This window comes from Bradysia coprophila, unplaced genomic scaffold, assembly GCF_014529535.1.
Source record: "Bradysia coprophila strain Holo2 unplaced genomic scaffold, BU_Bcop_v1 contig_350, whole genome shotgun sequence".
In the NCBI taxonomy this organism is placed as follows: Eukaryota; Metazoa; Arthropoda; class Insecta; order Diptera; family Sciaridae; genus Bradysia; species Bradysia coprophila.
In genome coordinates, this window is record NW_023503608.1 from 533,904 (window position 1) to 558,097 (window position 24,194).

The 24,194-nt window shown below is 34.6% G+C and overlaps 3 protein-coding genes and 1 non-coding gene across 9 annotated transcripts in view; 2 read left to right on the plus strand and 2 right to left on the minus strand.

The window, feature by feature from the left end:
* LOC119079937 (homeodomain-interacting protein kinase 2) overlaps positions 1–14,566 on the minus strand; it is a 31,707-nt gene extending 17,141 nt beyond the window's left edge. For 2 of the 5 annotated variants that reach the window (XM_037188045.1, XM_037188041.1), the window contains exons 1-3: positions 14,221–14,566; positions 11,061–11,696; positions 2,281–2,489 (exon numbers count right to left, since the gene is read on the minus strand). In XM_037188045.1, the coding sequence (XP_037043940.1) occupies positions 2,281–2,489; positions 11,061–11,409 (558 nt within the window). In that variant the 5' untranslated portion in view covers positions 11,410–11,696; positions 14,221–14,566. The remainder of the gene's footprint in view (positions 1–2,280; positions 2,490–11,060; positions 11,697–14,220) is intronic. The other 3 variants (XM_037188043.1, XM_037188042.1, XM_037188044.1) reach the window with 3 other exon arrangements.
* LOC119081166 lies at positions 9,664–9,784 on the minus strand. The gene has a single exon (XR_005088450.1). It is a non-coding gene; the product is annotated as a U5 spliceosomal RNA (small nuclear RNA).
* A 485-nt stretch (positions 14,567–15,051) lies between the features above and the next one.
* On the plus strand, positions 15,052–16,585 carry LOC119079940 (acidic mammalian chitinase-like). The gene is made up of 4 exons (XM_037188050.1): positions 15,052–15,211; positions 15,275–15,418; positions 15,480–15,665; positions 15,852–16,585. The coding sequence occupies exons 1-4, from the start codon at positions 15,145–15,147 to the stop codon at positions 16,550–16,552; spliced, it is 1,098 nt and encodes a 365-aa protein (XP_037043945.1). The 5' UTR covers positions 15,052–15,144; the 3' UTR covers positions 16,553–16,585.
* A 1,015-nt stretch (positions 16,586–17,600) lies between these two features.
* On the plus strand, positions 17,601–23,691 carry LOC119079938 (coiled-coil domain-containing protein 102A). 2 transcript variants are annotated; one of them, XM_037188046.1, is made up of 10 exons: positions 17,601–18,172; positions 18,441–18,653; positions 18,727–18,917; positions 18,983–19,127; positions 19,187–19,412; positions 19,472–19,678; positions 19,753–19,860; positions 19,926–20,092; positions 20,306–20,810; positions 22,801–23,691. In XM_037188046.1, exons 1-10 carry the CDS (start codon positions 17,898–17,900, stop codon positions 22,807–22,809), a joined length of 2,046 nt encoding a protein of 681 aa, XP_037043941.1. In that variant the 5' UTR covers positions 17,601–17,897; the 3' UTR covers positions 22,810–23,691. The 2 variants fall into 2 exon arrangements, with proteins under 2 accessions (XP_037043941.1, XP_037043943.1); XM_037188048.1 differs by lacking the exon at positions 20,306–20,810 and having other exon boundaries at positions 17,612–18,172.
* The last annotated feature ends 503 nt before the right edge of the window (positions 23,692–24,194 follow it).

Here is a 24,194-nt window from a genome sequence, read left to right on the forward strand (position 1 = left end):
TTCCGTGTAAACTTTAAAAATTCCCGAAAATGACAGCCAAAATTAAGTTGTTCTATCAATCCGCAAACGAATATATTGCAAAATGTGCAGATCTTTCATATCAAGGGGTCTTACAATATACCGCGGCGAAGTATAAAAGATAAGTATACATCCAGCGGGTCTGAAAACCGTAATCGATGCACTCAGACAGTACCTACACAATTGTTAACGCATCAATAATTAAATATTATTTTTAAAATAAACATTATCATGGAATGCAGGCAATGGAAAATGCCATACACCACCGCCATGCCAGTATATTCATTACATAGAATTTACGCAGATTTATGCAATCTATGTGTAACACTGTTATACTATAAGCCCGTTACTTTTTCGGATTTGCGAAAAATTAAATAACATTTCCATTAAATCTCATATCTAAAATCGAGCAAATATCAATTTAATTCGGGTGTATCAACTTGTGCAGCTGTGTTATATTAATCGATTGTAGGTATATATTGGTGTTGGTTTTGCTTCTCTCGTTTAAATGTTATGAAAATTGAAGTGTGAGCAAATAAACAAAAATTAGGGGACTTTTTTCATATTTTCGTCAACAAAATGATGGCAGCTGCCCCGTCGAATTACCAATTATTCAGTTTATCGTGTGAGCCGATTTCAAGAAATTAAAATAATTTTCTTCCTGTTCAAATGTTTTTGCGTTGTAGTCTTTTAACGATGAAAAGGGCGAACATTGTTTTTATGTTGCATGTGCGCAAGGATAATGGGTAAACCGGCATTTATACAACCACTCAATGTCGTTTTCATTTAAATTTGTGTGAAAATTTTCCATTGACAGTTTCATGCTATACAAATTGTGAAATTAATGCTGAACGGCTGAACATCATTATTATATACTGCAACAATCGTCTGTGTTATAGCGTTTCAGCTTAATTTTTCGTTGTTATTTAAAGAAATATTGTTTTTATTGATTGATATCAGTTTGGGGCCACAAGAAATGTATATCAGAAAACGCCTCAAAACAGATAGAACACAACAAATTGATTGCTTTCGATCCGTTTGTATCTATGACAATGATTTGAATTTCAAAAGACATAAAGAAGATTGTAAAGAAAATTGTATCACACTTATGTTTCAGATTATTTTCTCAATAATATAAAGGAAATTGGAGAATTTCCAAAAATAGTCTCATCCCGGGCAAGTGGGTCTCTACACTTTTCTTTAACAATTTTGTTATTATACACTGAACAAGGTAAAGGTGCCGAACGAGTGGTGAATTTTATTGAATTTTTCTTAGCACCAGTGGCTGCCATTACATGGTCCCTGGTTATAGGTATGCTATAGAAAACATCATCTTTCAAGATGTTTCGGCGTGGGAAGAACCTCAGTAACGATTCAACCGATTTTCGTGACTTTTTCTTGTTAGGAATAAATTTCTGAGGCAGTCCATAAATTTGCTCATATTCAGTATCCATTGAAAAGTAATGGCGGTAGCTTTCAAAGAAGCCTAATCCTAATATGCTTCAACTTCCCTGTGAATTATGATCGTTCAAACTCAGTGACCTAACGACCCATCCGTAACATCCCTTTCAAATCGGCTGGAAGCTACTGCGATTACCTTTCGATTCATACTGAAAATGATAAAATTCATGAGCTGTCGCACAAATGGGGATATTTTTCGTATTTGCAAAACGAGTGCCAGCATCGCGACATGAAGGGTATCAGACAGACTTACCTGATACTCTTATGTATTTCTAACACAACAAAAGAAAAGTCACGAAAATCGATTTCAATTCTTCTCACCCTTTTTTCGGTTTTTTGAAACAGTAGCCTTTTGAAGTAGTTGTAAAAGTCTTTGCAAAAAAACATTTTTTTTTTACAAATATCGCGACTACTTCAGGCGGGTGTGATCTCTAGGCTACAGCTAAAGTAAAAATAGTTCCAGTTCCAAACAATCTTCACTGAACCGTTAGAACAGTCATTAGTTCTTCAATACTCATGGCTATATAATACGACGGTTGCGACTTATACAGACCGATTTGTATGTAAAGTTTATCGGCGGAAAAAAACAAAATTTAGAATAAATAAGGAAATAAACGCAAACACTTATCTTAATCTTTATCTTAAGGAATTATTAAAAAAATTTGTTTATCACGTTTCAATATCAACTATCTGTTTGTAAACACACATCCACCCATATTTGCGAACAATTTGACTTTTCTTGTTTCTCCTTATTTGGTGTCAGATACAAAGTAATAAAAAAGTTTGAAGTTATTTACTTACCTCGTATTCAGCGGATAAAGAGTACAACACTTCATGTTGAACGAGTTGATAATCACCATCAGCACCACTGCTTGATCGTTTACTGGGGGCCTGACCCCCAGATGTAACCACTTTTGTATGTGCCGTTTTGGATCCGTTGGACGGAGCACTGATCGGCCCCGACGTACTCGCAACAATTGTACTATCAACGCAACCACAATCGCAATCAGCTGGAAATGATAAGAGCAAAAAAAATGTTTTCATTAGTTTTGGTTATATGGTTAAGCCTCGTTATACATTAGATTAATGATAGTTAGTCTTAGGTCTAGCTATAAAATAAATGTTTGCCAGACCACTAAACATATGAGTTACTCAATTTACATTTGGATGTAGAAAAATATCTTAACGATCAGCCGTTAAACATTTTTAATTGGAATATGTGTTTTAGTAGAGTGACTTTGTAAAGTTAAGATTACTCTGGCTTCATATTACCTATTCGTGACGATGATACGCATTTAGTTAATAGACAAAAGCGTTACTTTTACGTAATTTTGAACTCATTCACTTAATCTATAAATAAAACGCATCAACATTTCTATAAAGCTCAGTCTCTACCAAGGATGTAACCGAAGTAATTGTTCAGTTATTTTTTTTTCAATTTGTTTTAAACTTTGTTAGAAAGTCAAGGTCTTACGACACCTTTCTTACACGAGACTAACAACATTACATCTGGGTAAGTTCACAGGCTATAGCAATATGGGTCAATTGTTATAATTCATAAGTTGAGCTGTTTTCATGGTAAAAAATTCATAAATCACTAATGAATATTGAATAAATCAAAGAACTGGCTAGTTAGATTGAATATTATTCTGACTGAAATTTACCAGAAAAATGAAAAGTCAAGATTTGTGTTTTTATAAATTATTACCAGCTACGTTGATATATTGTTTCACCGAAATTTGGAGGACGTCCACTTTTTTCGCTGAGACATTTTTTTTTGTTGAGAGAAGGTAACAATATGATTCAGTATTATAAAATACGAATGCCATAAAATCGACAACGTCCACTAAATAATAATCAATTTTAGAGTTGTCAATACAAAGAAGAAAAAACATCGCAAAATCTCATCGAGACAGACTCTAAAATCAAAGAAACGAATCGAAGCTTATTCTAATTTTTCATTTCGTACTCAAATTCATGTTTCACAGATCGTTTATACGCTGGAAAGCAATTTAGTATTCGGTTTAAATTTTAAAATTTTGATCGATCGAACTTTTACAGTAATGACAGTTTCTATCTAGTCGGGACAATTGCCATTTAATTAGATGAATTATCGTAGACAATCAAAGTTTCATACCAACGTTTAAATATAAATTTAGAAACTTCTTCCGATATTTAACTTGAATATCGGAAAAGGGACATAGTAAATGCATGAAGAAACTGTAATGGTCACATCCTTGACGGAAATAGACAATAATTCATAAAAAAATAATCGATTTATGCAAGTGGATTCATAAAATTTACTTTGTATTTCCGAAAAGAATCATTGTTACTTATAATGGGTTCGCTACGGAATCAGAAACAAAGAAGTTAAGTGATTTAGTATGTTCTCTGCTAGCGGGAGGTAAAATACACATAAGCTCCTGCTATGTTAACCGGAGTACATCTATATCTCCCGCTGGTAAAATAAAGTAGTTATGTAATTGATTCCGAACTTGTGTTTTGACGTGCGTTTTATGGTTGGCACGGACAACACGGTCTCCAATGTCAGAATAAAGCTTTGGGAGCAATGTACCCCTAAATACACACACGGAATTTTGAAAACCGACACATTTTCTGTTTCTGTGTCTTAATTGAGTTTCTGGTTTCTCCACTACATGCAAAATTCACAAAAAACCAGTAAACCACGAAACAGAAAATGTGTCGGTTTTCAAAATTCCGCGAGTGTGCGACAATTCTAATATATAAAATGCAAATGGAAATTGACCTACAGAGCCCAGTTAATCATTGCTTTATATATGTGGCAGACTGAGCATTTTTGACGTTTTGTACCCCGATAAAAGATGGTTAAGATATAGAGAACCGATGGTGGTGACAGATGAACAATTTCAGGGCCAGAAGGCTAAATTTTATAAATTTCGTACCCAGAAAATGAATTTTATTAAAAACCGCTCGGGTCAAGACTTTATTAAATTCCGACCGCCTAGGTCAGAACATTTTCTGGATTCTTTTAGTTCTAGAATAAGAATATTGTCAAAAATTCATTAACCCTTAACAGAGTCGACAGGCGAAGCCGTATTTTTGGTTAAATAATTTGTTAAGAAAAAATTCGACTCCTCCCTTCGCGTCTGGGATGTGAAAATTCAAATATTTATAGTTTTTTTAATAAAACATTTTAGTTCAGTTAGGGTTGAAATTTAAAAAAAAATAGTTCAAGATGCCTTTACTCAAGGGTCTAATGGAAAAATTGGTGGCTGATGTTAATAAAAGCTCTAAGTTGACCGTTCAAAGTAAAATTGAGAATGTTGAAACCTATTAATAATGGCCTCACGTTGCAGACACCAAGTCATAAAACAATACAACACAGTGAAAGCAGTTTCAACGAGGTGTTTTTTGAATTACAATTTTTATATCTAATCTCAGAGAGAAGCTGTTTTTGAGGTTGGGACTGACAGTCACCCAATTAGCACTGAACGTTACCGAGAAACACATCATCGTTCAGCGGCTCCTAGCGGCCTTTTCTTGTTTAATCTGGAGAATTAGAACAATAAGCTACAAAGAGATCTCAGCGGAAGAAAAGTTACGTCACAGTAATTTATGAAATGCTACACTCGTGTTTATCATATCTTATTACATTCTGAAGATTAGTCAAGTCCAAGCTCACATAAATGGAATAATTGATATTTAAGACGTAAAAGATATATCTGACAGATGGGGTATCTTATCTAAATTCGTTTAAGCAAAAGACTGGGTACAGCGCTATATTCTTATTATTCGGAAAAATGTTCGGAACTTACAATAAACACAAATTTGGCAAGCGAAATTATCGAAAATTATGCCACACACAGCATAGCAAATGTATAGTATATTCGGCTACTAATGAACGATATACTTGGTTGTTATAAATTTGTTGAACGGATAATGTGTCATAACAGTCATGTCTATTTAAAAAGAGGAAGGTTTCAAATACAAATTCGATGTTCCCTATATTATACATTTATACATGAAGCGATGGTTAAATCGATAAGGCGATCATAAGTTCTGAAACGTTCCTAGCAATTCTTTTTTTTTCGTCTTCTCTTCTTTTATTTTATATATTTTTGAAATAGGCACGAAAATCGATACATAATAAACATGAAATGTCTGTGAGGATAATATTTAAACGCAGACAAATATGTACCGAATACAGCACGATATAGTATTATATGCATAGCTAATAGTGAACCGTTTGTTGCATGCAAACCTACAATATTCGCCTACAATATTTCGATGTAGACAAGACTAAGAAATTTTATCGACAAATAACGTAATTGGTTTTTCATTTTCTTTTCCTGGAGTCTATTATATTACAATTCTATATATAATATATGCTCTCAGTCCACTAACTTCAACATTTCTGTTTTTTTTTTCATTTTTCTTTCTATTCAATCTACATATTCAGTTTTAAACTGTGGTCTGAGTAAAGTTTTCTGTTTTAAAAATATCGACAAAAACATGAACGAAATTATGGAATTTTTTTATTTAAGCATTGGAAACTAATATGCCCAGCTTGTTTCATGTCAAAAATTTGTTGTGTTTTTTTTTTCTGAGTCTGAGAACGTCGGTAAATTTTGTTCGGAAAACAAGATGAAAAACTTACAGCACGAAAACAAGAAAAAAAAAACTTTACCATGACTCATGTACTACATTTTGTTCGGTTCGGTTAATTGATGTTCTACTTTGGTAGCTGGTTTAAGCTTACGTGGAATTTTTGGCGACCAGCAGCGGGCAACAGAGAAACAACAACACCAACAACAACGGATGGAAACAACATATAGACGAAAATAACAAGTTTTATATATCAAACTCAAACAATAATTTTTTTCCTCTCTCTCTTTCGATACACGAAATGCGATATTGGGTTATATGGTCGTATATAAAAGTTGCTTTTCGTTATTTTGGTTTGGTTCGTTAATCAAATTCAATTTTTTTTTTCTCATTTTCTTATATTTGAGTAAACATAATGCCTTGCCCGTGTGTCTATATTTGTATCGATATACTCTTTCGATCACAAAATTTGTGTATTTTCGAATATTATAATATATAAAATAAAATGCGAGTACTGTTTTCCCAAACCATAAAATATTTTTTGATAACACCTTTGACCTTACCATTTGGTTGAAGTTTAAATTTAACACACAAACGTATTTATGTATACGTACCCGGCATCACAGTGTGTTCAATAATAAAGAACAAAAAAAAATTGCTAAACGAAATATGGAACCAACACCAAACATACTCTCTATATGCCGTATTAACCATTATCTTTCTAAATATAATTTATCACAATTTGCTACGGAAAATAAAATTTACGCGTAAAAATTTATTAAACACACGTATCTCTACAACAAAATAGCGCGCACAACCAAAAGCCTCCGTTATTATACCGAGTAGAGTGGCAAGTCTAATTAGAAGCCAAAATATTTTTTTCGTTTTATATACATTTGAATAATATTCGCGATTTAGCATTTTTAATAAGAGTTAATACTTTTATGTGGAATAACGATCTAGCGAACAAAAATAATGTTTATTGTTTTTAATTTTGGTTTAGCGTTCCAACGAAACGAACGAACATTATTCTTATTCATTTATCTCTGGCGAGCTGGCAAACAATTCGAATTTTGTTAATCCGGAATCGTTTTTGTTTTTTTGTACCAAGACTACGATAGCAATTTTTAACGATTTTCTTTACAATATTTTATCGCAAACAGCTTTAATGAGAGAAGAAGTAAAAAAAAAACATAAGAATCCCAAACTATTATAGACATCCATAAAGATAGCGAAAATATGACATTATCAACTCTACAAAGTCTAGCTCTAGCAAAGAAAACGTGAAGGAACAAAATTTCGTTATCAGTACCATGACGAGCTCATAATAAAAGAACGTAAGAGTTTCAGTTACAGTAGTTGAGTAGCAATGTTTAGAGGTGAATGGGGTCGTACAGCTTGGACAAGAATTTGTACGAGTTCAGATAATATTTTGAAACTTTGACTTAAGTATTTGAAAGTGTTGAATGGAGTTTTCCGCTGCAATTGAAATTGGTAATTTTAGCACATTGTATGTAAGACTGATGATTGACACATTGCGAGTATAGCTATGATTGCAATGGTCTCACATCAGGTGGAAAAAATTGAATTTTCCCGATAGTCCAAATATTACAGTTTTGCAATGTTTCCCACAAACTGCATTGAATTACATAACGCAACCCAACGAATCAAACTTTCAAACTTTCTGAAATGAGTTGTTAAAACAGACTATAAAACACAATCATGGACCCTTTATAACATAGGGTTGTCGTCAAGATTTTTAATTGGCCGAACTAAGTACTTCAACACTTTAACGAATATTTTAGTTCGGTGTTATGTTTGAAAAGATGGTTCTCTTGAAAGCGAGAGAGATGTAATCGTAACATTCGGTACGTATTAACGATCTTTATATTTACATTTTAGCCGAAATCAAGCACGTTGCTTACTTTATAATTTAATGTCTAGAAGATAAGCTGTCCTATAGTCAGTGCAAGATGACGACCTGATATAAATTTAGGATTTAGGTAAATTTAGATTCAAATAAATTCAGGACAGTAAACCAATGTGGTGAAAACATTTTTTGTATCAAACCAACTAATGAACTTTTCTTTCGAATAAATCTCCTCTGAGATGGGAAAAATTTCGCAAGACAAATTACAGAGATTAAATAAAATCGACTGAAATCCATGTAACAATCGATTTCCTTTGTCGTTCTGAATAATTTCAACACAAATTCAACACAAAAATAAACCCCAAGACCTCGATACAATTTCAGTTTTAACAAAAAAAATTTGCATGTGAAATTTATCGAGGTTGACGAATCGCGCGATAGACGATGGCTTTTATTGTACATACCTCAAAAATTCAAATTTGAACTGACTTTATATTTGTTTACATTTCATTATCATATTTGAGTTTTAAGCGATTTAAAAATTCTTTCAGCCATCAACAATGAATCGTTTCGTTTTCAGAGAAAAGAAATAGAGATTTTAGATGATAAATACCTCTTTCGTTCTTAGTATAACCGTATAAAAATGTAGAACTATGCAAAACTGAAGCTAATTTTACTTGAAATGTGGTGTCACACACACGTAACAATTTCTCTTCACATGAGTTGTGCTATTTTCACACTTCTTAACAGACCAAAGTCTGATTTTTTGCACCACAAAGGTTGTGATTATAACTAACTCAGGGAAAAGGATAAAATAGAGTAAAGTTTGTGGTCGTCCACAGATAAAATTGCCAACCAAGAAAGTTTTTCACTTAAAGAAATTTTCTCTGTTTGTGCGACAAGCTACATTCGCTCATGCTGTTACTATCTCATCCAACACGTGTCCATTACTCTATAAAAAACATTAAATGTGTCGCAAAAACAAGTCAGAGCCGAAATAGTCGTACAATATTTTATTATCCAATTTAGTAAATAAATCAACAACAATCAAGGTTATTTTACAAGTTTTTTTCTTTCAAGTGGTTCACAATTAAGCGATACATAGTTTTGTGCTAAAATACTGTTGATAAGACATTATCAACAAAGTCTGAATGAATACATTTTTACATTAACATTCATGGAGGGTCCTCGTTCATTGTTTCAGTTGTAAAAACCAAATTTATTTAATTGCCAAAAAGTAATACCGATTAACAACTACGAATCGTAGTACACTCTTTTAGAAATTAATGTGTGTATCTGTAGAAGGATAGCGTGTATAATTTTAGGAGTCATTCACAGATGACACAATCCTCAAAAAAATTTCGTGAATTTTTTAAAGCTTGAGAAACCCTTACGTGAGAGACAAAATATGTATAATGAAATACAACCCGTGTACACTTCAAATGAATCTATAAGAATGATGAAAAATCAAAAAAAATCTTTCATCAACCCGAATTCATAGATAGTTAAGGAAAAATTGGATTAGGCATCTTAAAACAAGATTATTTAAGAGTGAAAACACACGAGCAATTTCACGTTCTTGAGATCCGTGTCGATAATATTGTATTTACGGTCTTCACTCTGTTTCGTTTTGAGATTTTCATTTTTCCCAGAAATCGACAATTATGTGGCGTTTTCTACAGTCCTCGCCTGTGTTGTAATCCAATTTGAACTACACTTTTTTTTGGTCTAGTTTTCACCAGACCATAACCAAAAATTGAGTTTAGACTCATTAGAGTGCTCCTCTCCACGGAAATCTTTAGTAAAAGGCGAAAGATTTATTCGATATCTGAAGAGAAGCCAGAGTTTAAAGAACGGAAAATGCAACATAATTGTCGATCTCAACAAAGCGAAATTGCTCGTGTTTTTTCGACCTATCACGGACAGAGAACCCACATGCATATTGGATGCTCATAAGGTCGCGGTTTAAAGCCTATGCCAAACTATTTATTTTTGAGCACTTGAAGGGGTGTATGTATTTCTTGGCCGGCACTCCGACGCAGAAAATTGTGTTTAATAAGTGATTTCCGATGAAAATTTTGAATACTTCGTTCGGTTCGTTGATTTGGCGGTTGTTTGTGCGGTCTTGGGAGAAAACTGTTGGAAGGGTAGAGTTTAGTTTGACAGGAAAAGGATGTAGGGTAGGGTAGGGTATGTACTTCTCTTAAAAAACTGTTTTTGGTCTCAGCTCATAAAATAATATCAAAAATTTTGGACCGTAGACAAAACAATTCCTTTGAGTACTTCTTGATGAAATGAAATATCTGACAATAATTGAATTAATGCTTAATTTCCACCTACCGAAAAAGTACTCCGTGTGAGAGACAAAAAAGTATTTGCTTTCTTTACTTGACAATTTGCTCTTTGACGGAGTACTTTTTGTTGAATGGAAACCATACATAACGCAATTCATTTAACGTATGTAAATCAATCAATCGAAACAATAAAACAAGGTTCAGTGAGAAGGGGGTTTGTGGTACCGTCGTTTCTGTCAAAAAAGTTGACGCTAAAGGGTTCGTTTTAAAGACCCATCAAAAGAACCGACCGCCATGCGTACATTAAAATAATCGCTTGAAGCAGAAAAGGTTCCTTGATTTCAATGGAATGACGATACGGTCGTGAGAAATTAGGTTCAAATTTTTTGAGGTCATAACCAATGACAAATTCTCCTCAACAAATACAAAAGAGGGGAAAAAAACTCGAAATTTCATTTACAAGCGAAAAAGTATCCAAATTCAAAATAACCAAATTCAATTCATTAAATTAATTGTAAAAATTTCGTCACATACATCACAATACAGGTAATGTAAATGATAAATGTAACGCTACGTTGCTTTTCCAATTCTTTTTTTTTTTCGAAGCACATTGCAAACGTTAATAATGTTAATGAATTAACCAACGAATAACAACGAATAATGGGCGCTAACAGAATAACAAAACTGAGTATAATGTGATGCGTATATGAAACAGTTTGCTTCACGATTATTTTTTTGGCGAATAAAAAAAGTTTGACGATAAAAAGTAACCGAAAATTTACAAAATTCGAATTCACGACATCCAAAATAAATCATCTTGCTGTATTTACCTGTTTCACGTTTTCGCTTCGCCGTCTCCTTGTGTTGATATTTGTTGTTTGTGCTCCGGATCACGTTGTATTCGTTGTTCTCCGATTCGCCATACAATATGTTCGACGATTGATGATTACTGGTAGATGTTGAATGATTGTAGTCGTTTTGTTGATGATTATCGCCACTGTTAACCGTGTTCGTGTATGTGGATGTTATAGTCACGTCATTGTCACAATTATCAACCGATTGAAATAGATGGTTACGGTCGTGGACCGGTTGATGATGAATTGTCCCAGATGATGTTAAGCCCTGTATTAACGGGCGACCCGAAAAGTCGTAATTGGACAAGAAATGCGAAGTTTTCATTTGTGTTACTGGATATTAAATGCAAAGATGATACACCGTTAAAAATTGTTGAATATCAGTAAACAAAAATTACGAAAATTAATTGAAAACTTGATGTTGGTTTGCTGTTGCGAAATTTATTTATAGTTTTTAACACTGAATTCGGCATATTCTTGGTTCTATATGAAGTCGATTATGGGGGAAAAAAATTCTTAGTTTAGTTTGTTAAGTTACACGAAGAAAAAAAAACCAATAAAGAAGCCAACGAAATGTTCTTTCTTCTTTTCTTTAACTTTTAAAAATAAAACCTAAAAACACTCTGAATTACACAATGAATTTTGTACACTGAATCTGTAAATTCATTTATTAAGTCAGTGGTGTTTATCGATAAATTTAACGCCGCACACATTCTTGATTCAACCATTGAAATGATAAATTGAGTTAATGATACGGGCATGATATTACGTATTACAGTATAGCATTATAATTTACTACGCGCGTCTAGTTCCCAAATTATTTTGTTTGGCTATATTAAGATCTAATTCATTTCATTTTAAACAAAACAGAAGATACAACAAAATACTGTTCCAGTTGCATCTTGGTTTTCATAAATCTATTATCACAAACTGAAAAAAACTCAGTTGAAGAACTATTACATAAGGCAGACCATCGTAAAATTAATTGGACGAATGAGTCTTTAGAGAAACATATGAGTGTCACAATGTCCTTCAGTATCCTTCAAACAAAAACAAAAATGAAGTAAGACCGTGAGAATCGAATGTTAAAAAAGTATTTACTAACAGAGCCGCGTTTCCTTTCATTTAATACTGTCATTCCTTCAACAGATAAAAAACTCAGATTTTCATTTTAGCTTTAAAACCTCATCCATAAATTCAATTTAAGTCTCCGTTGGTCATCGGCCTAGTGGCATATTTTATGAATTTTTATTGGACTATAGTTATACTGACCACAAGTTTTTAACTAAATTCAGTAATTAATTCCAGCTAAGTCGTTGTATAGAACGGAACAAATTTTATGAAATCATCGGATAACGATCATATTTCGAAGAGAAAAATGTGTTTAAATGAAAGGCTATCGTATTTCTAGTGGTCACAAAGACTGCGGCTTAAAAGTTTTGTGGTCAGATTATAATATTTTGTTCCATTATCATCAATTGCTCATAAAATTGAAGGATGTGCATCAACCGCAAGCAAATTAATACGAAAAATTTATAAACGGAACCATTCGTCAGGTTTGTCGAATCAAACATTTTTCTATGAAAATAAAAGTTGAATTCTTCCAGTTGATAAATGTACACCGTTACATAATCTTATTGACTCTATTGGAATCCTTAAAAATTTATCAATATTTTAATGATCACACTTCTCCTACTTTGATAAGGGGAGATCCTGGAAAAACACTCTTAAATGTGCACTTCATTCATGAAAGACTATGAAACCTTATATCTAGCGTCGGATAAGAATCGAATAAGAATTAGAAATTTTAAATAAGACAGAAATTCTGACTCAAAACTATTACGCAATTGCGAAATTCTTCATTCGGGTAAATGGTTGTAATAGGTGAGTCGATGTAAGACTAAAAACGTTTAATAATTTCTGAGTCGATTTATGACATCGATGAAGTTAGAACTGAACAACTGACTAAATTACATGTCCGGCTGAGTAACTTATAATCGACATCCAATGACGAAAGTAACATGAGCAAAATTTGGTTCGAGTCAGACCTCGACATCGACACAAAATGTTAAAAATGTCACAAGTTTATCAACTCATTTATTTGTTTGTTTAACTGGCGTATCTCTATTCAGTATCTAAAATGTTGATTTAAAATTATATTTCAAGTAAATAATATGAGGTCTTCGCGATATATTCAATGGTATAATTTAAAGACAGATAGTCCACCAAGTCTATTCAATTTTACATTGTCAAAATATTCCACAAGGACATATTGAACAACAGGGCCAGTAAAACGGGTCAGTTCTTTCGATTTGCGATTATAATTTTTGTTCACTTCTTCTTTTTCGGTGTATATTTACCGACCGACCATGTTCATGCACGTTCTGTCAAAAACGGTTTCAAGCTTTATATAAATAACATTGTCGGAGCATCCTAGCCAAAAATGATTATGCAATAAAATGTTTAATAAAATTCAAAGAATTTACGCTTTTTATGTCGGATTTTACTTATATTCTCGTAGTGCAACCATGTAATATGGAATCTGAACGTATTTCTCGGGGAACGAATTCAGCAACAGCATAATTTATAATGCCGAAAGTCAATTTAATTATTTTACTGTAGTCGACAATTTAAATTTATTATACAAAAAAGAAACGGCTTTCAGTTCTACTATGACCTCAAATTGACGTCGACGTCAATGGTTTTATTTTTCAAACATTCACTCAATTAAAGTTGCAATGTTTTTTTTTGTATTTCGTACATTCAAAGATGGAAACAGCATTTTTGTGTATACAAAGGCATTTTATGATTAACTCTTTTTCATATTGTATAAGAACGCGCAATATATAAAAATGTCCACGTTTCGCGTTGACTCAATTAGTTGAGTTGGTTGTGAATCAAAGAATTAATTAAATTTAGAAACAAACACCACTTAGAAATTGATATCGACGTTGTTCGTCTGTTTTTTTCCTCAATATGGAAAGAGGACGTGTGAAAGTTTTCGTTTCGTATAACAATACATACGACTTTGTGCTGTACCACGTCCCCCTCGGTCAGACAAACAATGAAAATAGTCAACTCTATTGTTCGAAATGAATTTACAGGAAAGCACTTCGGCACCACTCTCGTCACTTACACAAATTCAAATCACAATTTTATTGTTCCATGTTGAAAATTAATCGGAATAAAAGTAAATTCTAGTCACTTTGATTTTATTTAAAACTTTGATCGCCATTTTAATCGTATGAACGAATGACGTATTAAATTACAAATATGGAACATTACTTGTAAACCACTTAATAACTAGCTTATTAAATCTAAATTTATGCACAGATCACTGTTCAATCGTTACGCTACCGATACGGGTAGTTTATGGAATCCCCGACGCGTTTTTACCACCGCGAATTTTAATTTTAATCAGGGAACTCGCTTCGAGCTCGCCATTTTCTATGTGGACAGTTAACTTTATAATAAGTCCATATCATCAATGTGTCAAAATATTACAAACGTCAAAATGAGTTTGTATAACATCGACACCATCGACATGGCATCGATGCCATCGATGTTACACAAAATGAACGATTTTCGATTACGACGATTTCGAACTGGGTTGCGCGCGCTTTTTAAAAATATTTTTAGACTTCACCGAGCACGGTCCATAAGGTGTGTTTTTGGCCCCCTCTACATTTCAAAGAAAATCGCTAAATTAAACATTTTTTACTCCAGAAGTGCGATTCGGTCATTCAACCATTATTCAACATTGCATAATCATTCGTCCCAAGTTTTGCTACAAGTTTTGCTAGGGTTGTAAGACTCAACGTTGCATTTATGCGCGTTGAGAGTATTGGTTCTCTGGTATTTTTAAGGATCGCATTTCTACAACAGACGACTTCATATTCAATTAAATTGATATCTTCCTAAAGTCAATCGCAATGACACTCTAAAGTCTTGCGCTCGAAACAATATGTGACTATCTAATCAGTTGATATAGTATTGATATAAAATATCAATTTTCTCTACCACATCTTCAGTATTCGAAACGTTTCCGAACTATTGAAAGATGAAATTAGCTTCAATTTTATTTGTAAGCTCAATTTTCCTGGCGTCGTCTGTACACGGCCAAAACAGTGAGTATAATTTCTGCGGCTGAATCGTTTTGAAGCCATTCATTTAAACCGCCAAAATTACAGGGAAAGTTGTGTGTTATTGGATGCCAGGAACTGATACTACCAGAGTAAATCCAAACATTTGCACCCATGTTATATTCAGTTTTTTGGGAATCACTGCAGATGGCAGCCTCACCTATTTGTGGCGTAGTGCTGCACAAGTTACAAGTCTCTTTTTTTAGTCTATCCAGTGTCGATGTGGCAAATTTAAAATGAACTGAACTTTTAGGTCTTCTACAAGGATTAGTTGCTATGAAATCCCAAAATCCGAATCTTAGGGCTCTGGTTGCGATTGGAGGATACAATGAAGATTTGATAACGCCATGGTACACTTTAGCTGCTAGTGCTGCTGCTCGTCAGAATTTCGCTAGAAATCTCCGAGATTTCATTGCTCGAAACTATCTGGATGGAGTGGGTAAGATATCGTGTTCGTAAGCTTAAAATGTGTTGCGTTCAGTGTCAATGATTCAATGTTTCAATAAAAATAAAAAGCCTTTAAGGCTTAGCCTTAATACTGTAATTGTCTATTGTTATGATTGTTTGGGGAACTTTTCATTCAGAAACATCACACGAAACTGAGTTTTTTCTTAAATTGTTTCAGATATTGACTGGGAATACCCAAATTATGACGGTAATCGTCCAGAGGATAAGCAAAACTTTATCTATCTTTTGGAAGCTATAAGGAATGAGATAAGCAATCACTATCTGTTAACGGTTGCTATTGGAGCTGGAGCATGGAGAACCGGTCTGAGTTATGACATTCCCAACATATTTCGGGTTTGCGATTTCGTCAATTTAATGACCTACGACATGCACGGTGGCTGGGAGCCAAGAACTGGCATCCATGGTGCGATGTATCGCGGTCCGAATGACCAAACTGACGCCAATGTACAGTTTTCAGTGCAATTTTTAATCGGTTTCGGAATCGATAGGACCAAGCTCATATTGGGCATCCCAGCCTACGGCATCGGATTCACCTTAACAAATGCTGCTTCGAATGGCGTTGGAGCTCCAGCAAACAGTGGCGGATACTATGAACATTATCAACAAATGTGCTTATGGGAAAATGCAGGATGGAATCAGCGTTTCGAAGAAGCTCAAATGGTCCCGTACATTTTCCAAGGCAATCAATGGTACGGCTATGACAATCTCAGGTCGGTGGAACACAAGGCTAACTTTATCAATGCTCAAGGGCTTGGCGGTGCAATGTTTTGGGAATTGACCGCAGAGGATTGGAATAATTCGTGTGGAGGTGGATTTTGGCCATTAATTTCAGCTGTTTATCGCATTGTTCATGGTTGAGTGTAATAAAGAAATTAATTGTTTCTGATTTGATGTCCGGTATTATTTGAATGAGAATTTACTAAAGAATTCATTCGAAAATTATGGTACTAGGTCCACATCCAGATATCTCATTTCTATCAGGATGCTGAATTGAATATTTACATAAAGGTTAAGTAGGTGAATAAATACTCTTCAGTGACTTTGCGTTATTTAAGTAAATTTAATCCCGAAGTGAAGTATTTAGTTCGTCTAAAAATAGCAGCTTATCTGGTCGTACTGATATGCGATATGAATTTGGAAAAATTCTACCACCAGCACCGAAAAATATCTTGATATGACATGATAAAGATATGCACTCTGACTCAGCTACATTGCTTAATGCTTAATTTCCTTTTACCAAAAAAGTACTCCGTGTTAGAGAGAAAACTGTCAAGTAAACAAAGTAAAAATTGAAAAAATTCAATTTTGTCTCTCTTTCTCTCTCACTGAGTACTTTTTCGGTAATTAAAAATTAAGCATAAAGAATTGTTTCCATTTAACAAAAAGTACTCCGTGTGAGAGCTGTCAGCAAGCGAGCTGTCAAGTAAGGAAATCATTCAATTTTGTCTTTCACACAGAGTCAGGGGCGATGACTTCTAAGGCCATGCGAGGCTCGGGCCCACTATTGGGATTTCGGCCCCTACTATTTAAAACTAAAATTTGTTCAGTTAGTCCAACTATTACATTTCGGTCTTCAATGAGCCCCTATATTAAAAACTATTTATAGGTTTGTTCCAAGGCCATACGTTTGTCAAATTTCATGCATAGAGACATAACCTCATCAATATTTATTTGAAAACCGATCTCTATGAATGAAATCGTGTTGGTTCGTCATGTGAAATTTCGTGTTTACAATTACTTGGAACAAACCTATTGTCCTAGAAATCCATTGTCAATCTATAGAAAGTATAGTCATTTCGAAGGTTAAGACGTTTAGTAGCTATTTCGGAAAAGAATCAGCTGGGTTTTTCAAAATTCCCGCTGAAAATATTTCAAAGTATAGTGCGATGCATCGGCGAAACGAGCGAAGAGAGGCACAGTTTTTGCGTCATTTTCATTGATACCCACAAACAAACATTTTGCAAAATGCAATGTTTGTTGTACAGATAAAGTTTTCTGTTGTTTTAAATGAATCAATCAAAACTGTCCGCATCAATAAGTGACAATCTGTAAAACAATATGCAAGAACAATGAACAAATATAAGAATAGGGGTAACTACTACCAGTGTTCACAAGAAAAGTGTTTTGTTTTGATACTTTAAAAATAGTGCGTCAGTAACATTCGTACAGAAAAAAAAGTGAATCAGTGAAAAAAAAACTGAAAATGGAAAAAATGTCTCAAACAGCTCCCGGACAGTCTTTGGGCGCTGCCCCAAGACGACATCAAACGGAAAATGCGGCTGCAATTGGAACATCAATATCGGCAAGATTCGAAACGGAAAATGGAACGAAAAATTTCGTACCAAAATCAGCCAATTATTATCCGGAAAATATTCAAGAAGCTCGTGAATCTCAACGTCAACGAGAATTGGAAGAAGCCCGAGCCCGAGCGGCACAAATGGAAAAAACGATGAAGTGGTGGTCGGACTGCACGGCTAAGTAATTATACATTTTGTTTGAGTGTTTATAAATCGATAACTTGAACGATCGCACCCTAAATTGATCTGCGGCATTCATGATGTTGGTATATACCGACAGTCGAATGTGATTTTCTAGATGAATGTTGATCGCGGTAAAATAGACAGACAAATAGAATAAAAAAACATGGAACCTCGGAGGTTCAACCTCCGTGAAACCGCAAAATTTGTTTTTTTTTTGTTACACTTTGCATCATTATACTAGTGCTAGAACAGTTGTATGCTTTCAGTTGGCGAGAAAAGTGGAGCAAAGTCAGAAATGAGCGAAACAAGGCACGCGACGAGGTGAAACAACTACGGACCAGCCTTGAAGCAGCACTGAAAGAAACCAACTCTCACAAGCGGGAGAAAAATGATCTGGAGCTGCAAATAACTCAATTGAAAAGGGAAATGGACAAAATTCACATGCTGATGATGAAACATGCTGGACAGTTCAACAAAGGGTAAGGTGTTGCTCGTGTTTCATTGCTAGACGATTGACCTGAGTCTTCCTTTTTTTTCTTGACTTTCACTCAGGGATGGAACCGAAGAGCCTGAACGTGACGGCAGAGACAACGGTTCACCTGATATTTCGTCGGATGGATTGAAGAATGTTAATAGCGAAGACGGGTTAATAATTAAGGCAACAAACAAATCTAATAGTGCTGAAGACGTGGACATTGAAGAATATATACTTCAAGGTGCCGTTCCAAAACATTTAACCGAAGGTAATGAAATCACCGAAAGTGACATTCCTAGTGAACGACAATCAATGAAAACATTCCATTTTAAGATGAACGATGTGGCAGTGCTGAGGAAAGGCGACTAATCCAGCAACTTTCCAAGGACAATTTTGACGAAGAATATTTGCTGCAGAAAATTTCCATGTTGCAATTGAGATTGGATGAAAATCAAAAATCGCTTCAGCTGGAACGAGAGTAATGCAACCGACCGACAACATTTTAATCATAATCACCAAACGTTCACTTATTTCCAGGGAGAAAAGTTCCATGCACAAAAATCTGGAGAAATATGTCCAAGAACTGCAAGATGTGAAAGACAAGTGCGAAGAACTGCGCGGAGCGAAACAAGATGCCATCCGAGAGTTGTTGACTCTGCAGGAGCAGCAACGTGCCGAATTGCGAATCATCAACAATTCACTGATGGAAGAAACAACAGCCAGGGAGTGTCTGGAACGCAGAATTGGAGAATTACGTACTGAGGTTTGTGTGTTGTAGCGAGTAGAAATTCCAAAAATCGATTTTCATTTCTCCAAAATCAGTTGGAACGACTACAAGCTGAAAATGCAGCTGAATGGGGGAAACGGGAACGACTCGAAACTGAAAAATTGGCACTAGAACGGGACAACAAAAAAGTTCGAGCTGAAATACGTGATCTTCAGGAACGGGCAGAGCGAAGGGGACGACCCATTTCCAATACTGAGTCGGAATACAGAAATTTGCAACAGGAGTTGGCTGATAAAAATAAGGTTAGAGCATAAACCCATCTATGCCAGAGGTACTCTTGTTACTGACAGCCATACTCAATAAATTTCGATTGCAGGAAATCGCAGATATTCGACATTCCCACAGTAAATTAAAGAAATTGTGCGCCGAAGCGAACACAGAGTTGGGTCATGCCGTTCGTAGAGCTGAACAATATGAAACTGAGGTTGGATTTGTACAATTTTTTCGCATTGATCGATATGCGACAATGTCAATTTTCGAATATTATAGGTGAAGAGGCTTCGTTCTCGCGTTGAAGAACTGAAACGAGAACTTGCGTCTGCTGAGGATGAGCTAGATGCAGCCTGTAATCATGTACGACGCTTACAACGTACGAACGAGGAACTTTCCGGCCAAACAGAGGGACTCCAAGTGCAAATTCAACATTTACAAACAAGGTGAGCGGTTGAGTGCACTTATCTCGGCACTGATTTCATTGGTTTATTGATTTCTTTTGTAAATATTTCCAAATGATTGACTAACAAAACAAAAACTAAAAATTTATTGGGACGCTGCTGAAATTGGTTCGCTTTGACTAACAAAATTCGTGTCGTCTTTTTTATTTGTCCTTTTGATTTTGTTGCTTGCAAAACGAAAACCGTTCCGTTTAGACATTCCACCAGCCCAAAAAAACACGATCCGTTTAATCCTTCCACTAGTACCAACTCAAAATATCCGCCCGAATGCAAGCCAAACATAAACGATTTACGGCAACTGTTCGACAGTTCACGATATGAGTTCAAACGAAATGTTAATCCCGGACAGGCACAGTCATACTATGATGCCAAAACCAGTGCTGCCGATGAAAACATTTTAGAATCGAAAATCGGTCTGTCGCGAAATATTGACTTTGAACGAGCGAAACAAAAATTCGACAAACCGACGTCATTGCGACTGAACAAAATCCACCAAGTGAGACCCACCAGTTACACAAAGTCCGGGTATTCGGGCGGAATGAGAACGAACCATAGTGATGGGGTCGGTAAGAGTGGTAAACACGCCACAGATGGCAATGGGCAACCACCGTACGAAAGCAATAATTCACGTGGTTCGAAAAAAGATGCGTACATGAACAGTAGCATGAACTTGGACGAATTAAAAGTGTCCGATGATGATGTAAGTAGTCGATCGAGTTGGTTTTTCTGTAGATTATGTGCTTCGATTTGTTTTTTGAAGTGTTGTACTGAAGCTGAGTGTTTGCTGCTTTTATCTTTTGAAATTGAAAATTAGCGAGGATCAAAATGACTTGTAACTAAGTTTTGTGCTTGACTTTGTTCGTAAAATTCTAAGATACTCGAATCTCTGATTATGCATGGGGCTTTCTAATTCCTTGTAAATCTTCCTTTTTGAACAAATAAAATCGAAATTGACACGCAGCGGCCTATGAAACAGTAAATTTTTTCGCTAAGGACACCATTTATACTTGCCGATGAAACCTGAAGTTGAACTTTTTATACGTTTAGTGCTGTAGTACCGATGTGTTAAACGGAGAGCTACCATATTTGACACGTTGACGACAGATAATGTTAAATTCGATCTATTGCCTACGTCTCTAATTGATTAACTATGCATGATCGACATTTGCCCTGTCCAGTGAAGAGGTAAAATTTAGATGTTCACTGAGACCTAATCGAATTCATTTTATTATTATATAAGATTTCTTGCTAGTGACAATTTAGAGTATCAAGTGTGAGAAGCTCGAAACGGTAGTGCTACTTCAAAGGTTTTTATCTAGGGATTGCAAACCGAACCCGTTTTGAAAGACCGCCGTTTTGGTTTTTTTACGGGTAAAACCCGTTTTTTTGAACAGAAAAATTTACACAAATTCTTAAAAAGATCTACTTAGCTCCAATACTTTTTAGCGCTAAGAACGTGCTCTTTTATTTAATGCATTCGCTTTACGTAATTAACAAAATGAAAATGTTATTTTTTGTTTTTTTTTGCTTCCTTCTTATTAAAAACAATTTACCTGAAAATCGTAATGCGGAAAGTAGTCGCCCCTTAGTGACGTCATATGTGTACAGCCCCTTATTACCTCTGTTACCTGTTACCAACTATAGGTGAAAAGTACATGCGAAAAGCATCTTCAAAATCTTCTCGGGCTTACTATAAGAATATTTTTGATTTTTTTAAAACAATCTAAAAAATACTGTACCTCTGAGTTATCACGTTGTCCGTAGCAGCCAAATTCTATCGTGTTATCTCCATTAATGTAATCAATAACTTTTGTTGTACTAACAACAGTATGGAATTAGAAAATATTGAATGAATTTGGAGGCTAGCTGACACCGTAGGTGACAACAGACAACCTCTTCTCACATAACCATACAGTACGTGCAGAAATGTATTTTTCAGCGATCGAAAGGTAAATTAAACTAGGCAAAGAAACCTTCTTAGAAATGAATTACTACTCACATACCAATACACAAAATAAATGCTCACGTTCTACCAAAAAACAAGAGATTTCTAACGCTTCATTGAAAAACCGAAAACCCCGGTTTTTTGGATAAAAAACCGCGGTTTTTTAACGACTAAAATCGCCCAGTTAACAGAGTCGGTTTTAACCGGTTTGCAATCCCCATCTTTATCTTTATATACAAAACGTATGTCAACTGTTCGGACTGTTATTGTTTTGTACCTTGTACTGCAGTAAAATTTTTAATGTCTGGAATTATCAAGGTTCTTTCAGAACCTTGGGAATTATGTCCTTGGGCTTTTTGTCACTTTCCGAATTCGTATAGGATGACTGGGTAGGTGCGTCAAGTTCACAGGCAGCGCACACTTGGGCGGCCATTGGGTCTGCTGTGCATGTGAATTCGATAATTATAATTTTTTTTACATTTATACAGAAAGCGGCGCTACACGAGACTTAATCAAGAAAATCGGCAAATTACTAGTTACCACTCTTGTTTTCAGTACGGTCAGATAACTACTATGATAGAGTTCATATCAAAATAAGCCTTCACCTTAAAAATCCTTTGACGATTTATGTTTTTAAATTTTCATTTTAAAATCCTGTGCACGATCGTTTACTTTCATGCTTTCACGGAAAGTTCACTTCCCATCGAAGTCAAATAATAAAATCCAATTTAATATTTTCTTTCAGACTTCGTAGTTACGGTTCGAAGAGTATGCTATCGGCAAATGAGGAGGCCAGCGATGACTGAAATAGATGTAAGACACTGAAATTAAAATTAATTTATATGTAGAGATCGTTTGAAGTAATATTTAGAAACATTTCCATAATGAGGGCTCATCAGGTGAGCGAGACATAAGTTTTCCAATAAACGAAAGTGAATGAAACAATCGTTTCAAATGATGAATTAATAAAAAAAGGAACCCAAAGGCTTAAAATGGGCAGAGGTTATTATCGGATTCATGATATAGATTTTACTCTATATTCTTACTTCTTCTATTTTATTCCAGTATATCAAGTGAAAAACGATTGAATCGAGTTTAGTTGACACTTCTCTGATTTTCTGTTCTCTCTCTACTAGTGTGTTCAACTCTAAAGTTTTGTAGTAATTCAAATACTGCAAGATATTTGGAAAATTCTGTCAACGTCTTTTCTTTCGAGAGATTATAAATAAAACTCATTTAATCGTGCAATTCGTTTGACTTCTAATCGAATTTTGAACGAAAGGTCTGATATCTTTCGTATCTTTGAACATATTGTCTTTCTCATTTTTCTTGACTAGTCCGTGTCTTCATTGTTGTTAAAGACAAAGTTTTGATCAAATTGACGTATACATAGAATTTACTCGTACTTAGATTAGAAAGATGAATTTTAAAAATAAGTCAAAATTTATAATGTTCAGACAAAACTTTAGAGATTTATGGTAGACTTTGTGAGAAAACATGTGCTGTAATAAATTTACTATATTAAATATTACCCAATAATTATACATACTTAACGTTGTACATTCAAATAAATTATGAAACGTAGTCATACAATTTATTTAAATAAAAAATTTCGTCAAAAAATATTTCCATTTTACTGAAATAACTTTTTCTTGAAAAATATTCAAAATATATTCGCGCTCAAAAGATACGCTCACTTTATGAACATGAGTGAAGTTCAACTATCAACAACTAGAGCGGTTCTAGAGGTTGACATTGACAAACCGGTATATACGGGCAGAGAGATGCTAAGATGACGGCTGGGACGTCATATTAAAATCTCTCTACATACGGGTCTCATTTGTCACATATAAAAACAAAAATGAAACCACTGAAACCTAAATTGATTCATTCAACCATTTCGACTGGTTCGCATAAGCAGAGCCAATCAATGACATAATAGTGGGATAGACAGGCCTTCTATGTAAATATTTTGTTCTAGCGGTGAAGCAAAAGCAAATACGAAATATTCAAGTGTGTGTGTGAGTACCTTAAATTTATGGTACTTACGTATTTTCGTACTTATTTTGAAATGTAGGCGCGAAGGAAATTTACATTTTCACTCTTTCTTCGAAATTGGTTTAAAGCATTTCTATCTTT

Excerpts from the sequence above, each read along its gene's own strand:
- LOC119079940 (XM_037188050.1), top strand. The coding sequence starts at position 15,145 with ATGAAATTAGCTTCAATTTTATTTGTAAGCTCAATTTTCCTGGCGTCG. Across the intron at positions 15,212-15,274 it reads GTCTGTACACGGCCAAAACA|GGAAAGTTGTGTGTTATTGG; the intron begins GTGAGTATAATT and ends CCAAAATTACAG. Across the intron at positions 15,666-15,851 it reads AAACTATCTGGATGGAGTGG|ATATTGACTGGGAATACCCA; the intron begins GTAAGATATCGT and ends AAATTGTTTCAG.
- LOC119079938 (XM_037188046.1), top strand. The coding sequence starts at position 17,898 with ATGGAAAAAATGTCTCAAACAGCTCCCGGACAGTCTTTGGGCGCTGCC. Across the intron at positions 18,173-18,440 it reads TGGTCGGACTGCACGGCTAA|TTGGCGAGAAAAGTGGAGCA; the intron begins GTAATTATACAT and ends GTATGCTTTCAG. Across the intron at positions 18,654-18,726 it reads GCTGGACAGTTCAACAAAGG|GGATGGAACCGAAGAGCCTG; the intron begins GTAAGGTGTTGC and ends ACTTTCACTCAG.